General features: G+C 30.4%; 1 protein-coding gene across 1 annotated transcript; it reads right to left on the bottom strand.

The window, feature by feature from the left end:
• Positions 1-441: 441 nt before the first annotated feature.
• On the bottom strand, positions 442-2,088 carry LOC129322038 (MLP-like protein 43). The gene is made up of 2 exons (XM_054968068.1): positions 1,816-2,088; positions 442-971 (listed from the first exon to the last, which is right to left on the bottom strand). The coding sequence occupies exons 1-2, from the start codon at positions 2,000-2,002 to the stop codon at positions 691-693; spliced, it is 468 nt and encodes a 155-aa protein (XP_054824043.1). The 5' UTR covers positions 2,003-2,088; the 3' UTR covers positions 442-690.
• Between the last annotated feature and the right edge of the window lie 790 nt (positions 2,089-2,878).

Raw genomic sequence — 2,878 nt, 5'->3', positions numbered from 1 at the left:
ATAGACCATCCAAATTTTAATATAGCTAATCCAGGTTTAAAGATTTATTTTATTTTTATTAAAATAATAAATAAAAATAAAAAATAAAACCTTAAATCCTAGACGGTCTATATCTCATCAGCCTAAAGAGTGCAGGGTGTTTATCAAGCCAATGAGCATTAAAACAGCTTCTCTTATAATGTGTGTTTATAACATAAATATCATATCCTTTTCAATCATTGTATATCTAAACCTTGTTTTTAATTATATCATCTAAAAAAACTTCAATTTGTTAAATTATTTTTTTTTTTTTACAAAATAGTATCCAAATATAAATCACATTATAGCAATTGACTTTTACCTAACTTTCATTTTGCAAACTTTAGTCCTGCAATTATTAATACAAATAAGCTTTTAATTAAATTCAATAAGAACAATGGTATAATATTAAATAAGTCAAAATAACACATCAACAACAATTATTCACTTGAATTTTTGTTTCAGTCTCAACAATTTCACATTCAACAACATATAGAACATATATTCGACCAGACGAGCCATCAAATACATCATACAAGCACTCATAGTACTTCTGATACACACGAGATAATGCATATCGATTAATCATTAAACAACACACAAATTAAACTAGTTATTCAGTAGTGCCCATGCACATGCACTTAATAATATTATTTATTTATGAATAATTGACTATGCAGTGAGAAGATGAGCATCGGCATCTTTGGTGACGTTAGTGACATAGTCCAAGTAGCCTCCAGGATCTGGGATTCCCTCATTGAGCTTCTCATAATCAACAGTCCACTTGGCAATGGCACCACCACCAGCTCCTCCAACTTTATCAGACACTTTGAGAGTCAGCTTGAAGCTCTTGTATTGCTCCATCACGTCTCCTTCAAACAGGTTGAATGTTATCATGTTGTTTACTTCATCGTACACTTCAATTCTCTCCCTGCATTTTACTACCTTCCCATCTTTGCCAACAACAAGTTCACACAATACATATCAGTGTCATCAAAGCCCTCGAAGAATGGACTAACAAGTTGTTACGAGCATAAGTTCAAAAGAAGAATATATTTTAAAAGATTGGCCTGTTAAGAGGGAATGCTTTTTATATTTATAAACCTCATTTTATTTATAAAGTTTCCTGATGTAGGACTCATAACACAGGTCAATATAAAAATCAATAAACTAGCTAGGTATTGTACAGGGAATTCTTAACCTAAACTAGGATTATATATTAGAAATTAACCTGATCAAAGGTTGGCAAAGTTTGTTAAAAAAAACCTAGTTAATCATGCAAGAACCCGATGGATCATATTGTTGAGGAAGTTTTTTAATTATTGTACCGAGTATAACATTTTTGAAGAGTGCATATAGAGTATTGTACCGATGTGTCTTCCCCACACCCCCCCAAACGCCTCTACATATAATCTCTCTCTTTTAAAAAAGGAAAGTTAAATATGTAGATTTTTCCTGAGTTTTACTAAAATTACATATATCTCCTTTTTATTTGCAAAAGCTACACAAATCTCCTAAAAATCCAGAGTGTACTACGTAGATCCTCCAATAAGCTTATGTAAACAAAATTCAAAGGAGATAAATCTATATATATTATTGGAATTTTAAATAAATAATAATAGCACTGAGACCATCAAAAAGCTGCGTGTGTGTGTAATTCCATATCACCATATTTATCATCCAATAAGCTTCAATGAAATCAAATCGTTCTCGTAGGTAAAGACACATATATGAAAGTAGGAGAATACGATTATAATTATGATATATGAAGCACTTGGAATTGAATGGAAGGCTTACCAATAGTGTAAGACCATTTCTTAACAGATCCAACGTTGTGCCAGTCTTCTCCTTCATGAAGCTCACCTTCATGGATATGATCTGTGATGTTAGGGACATGGTGAAGTTGCTTTGTGAAGAGGTGGAAGAACTTTGAAGCTTGTGTCTGGATCTCTTTCTCAATCTCAAGTTTGCCTGTCAGACCCATTCCTTCTCTGATTGATGAGTGATGGGATACAAGATATCTTTCAATAATCTATCCAACCCAAGAGATCAATATGGAAGCAAAATGCATGCTTTCTGCCTTTTATAGAAATTAACCATGGGTGATCAGGTCTATCTTTGTTGTTCATTGTGGTGCTCATTTTAATTTAAACCGTTCAAATTTAAAACTTTTATTAGAAGACTCATCGGAGTCTCTGCCAAAATGAATTGCATTATTCATAATTATTCATTAACAGTACAGTTTATTGGGATTTTGATATAAAAAAATAAGTTGTGCAGCTATGTAAGAGTATAAAATATATTATTGATTTTAATATCTGGGAGAATGATAAATAAAGACTCTTGAAAAATATCAAGGATTTTATATAACTGAAATTTCAGGATTTTCAACTCAAATTTAGATATTTATAAATTAAAAGTCTTTATTTTACATTAATATTCCTCTAGGAGGCTTCTCAATAATCATTCTCCCTTCATATTTTATATCAATGATTCATTGATGATGTAGATATATTAATTAGTTTATGTGTATATTTGATCACTTGTATTAAAATATTGACGCCTATTCATGAGAACTAGTGGGAATGATGCAAAAGCAAGTGTCGGGTGTAAAATACTTATTATGCAATGTTAGGTGTTGACATCAAGTATTCTAATTATGGAGATTATATATAAACAACGTTGGTTTTTATATAGAAAAAATGATAAATAAATCCCTTTAAAATATAAAAATAATAAAATAGTAAAAAAAACAGAGAAGGATAATATCTGTAGATACTAATATATTGTAATTTGGTCCCCAAAAAAATGTCATAATTTTATTTTTTTTGCTATGCTGACTCCCTACAAAATAATAGAA

Source organism: Prosopis cineraria, unplaced genomic scaffold, assembly GCF_029017545.1.
Source record: "Prosopis cineraria cultivar Desert tree isolate PC_DT_omini unplaced genomic scaffold, ASM2901754v1 PC10, whole genome shotgun sequence".
Taxonomy (NCBI): Eukaryota; Viridiplantae; Streptophyta; class Magnoliopsida; order Fabales; family Fabaceae; genus Prosopis; species Prosopis cineraria.
The sequence above is the reverse complement of the archived record's forward strand: the minus strand, read 5'-3'. Positions and strand labels throughout refer to the sequence as shown.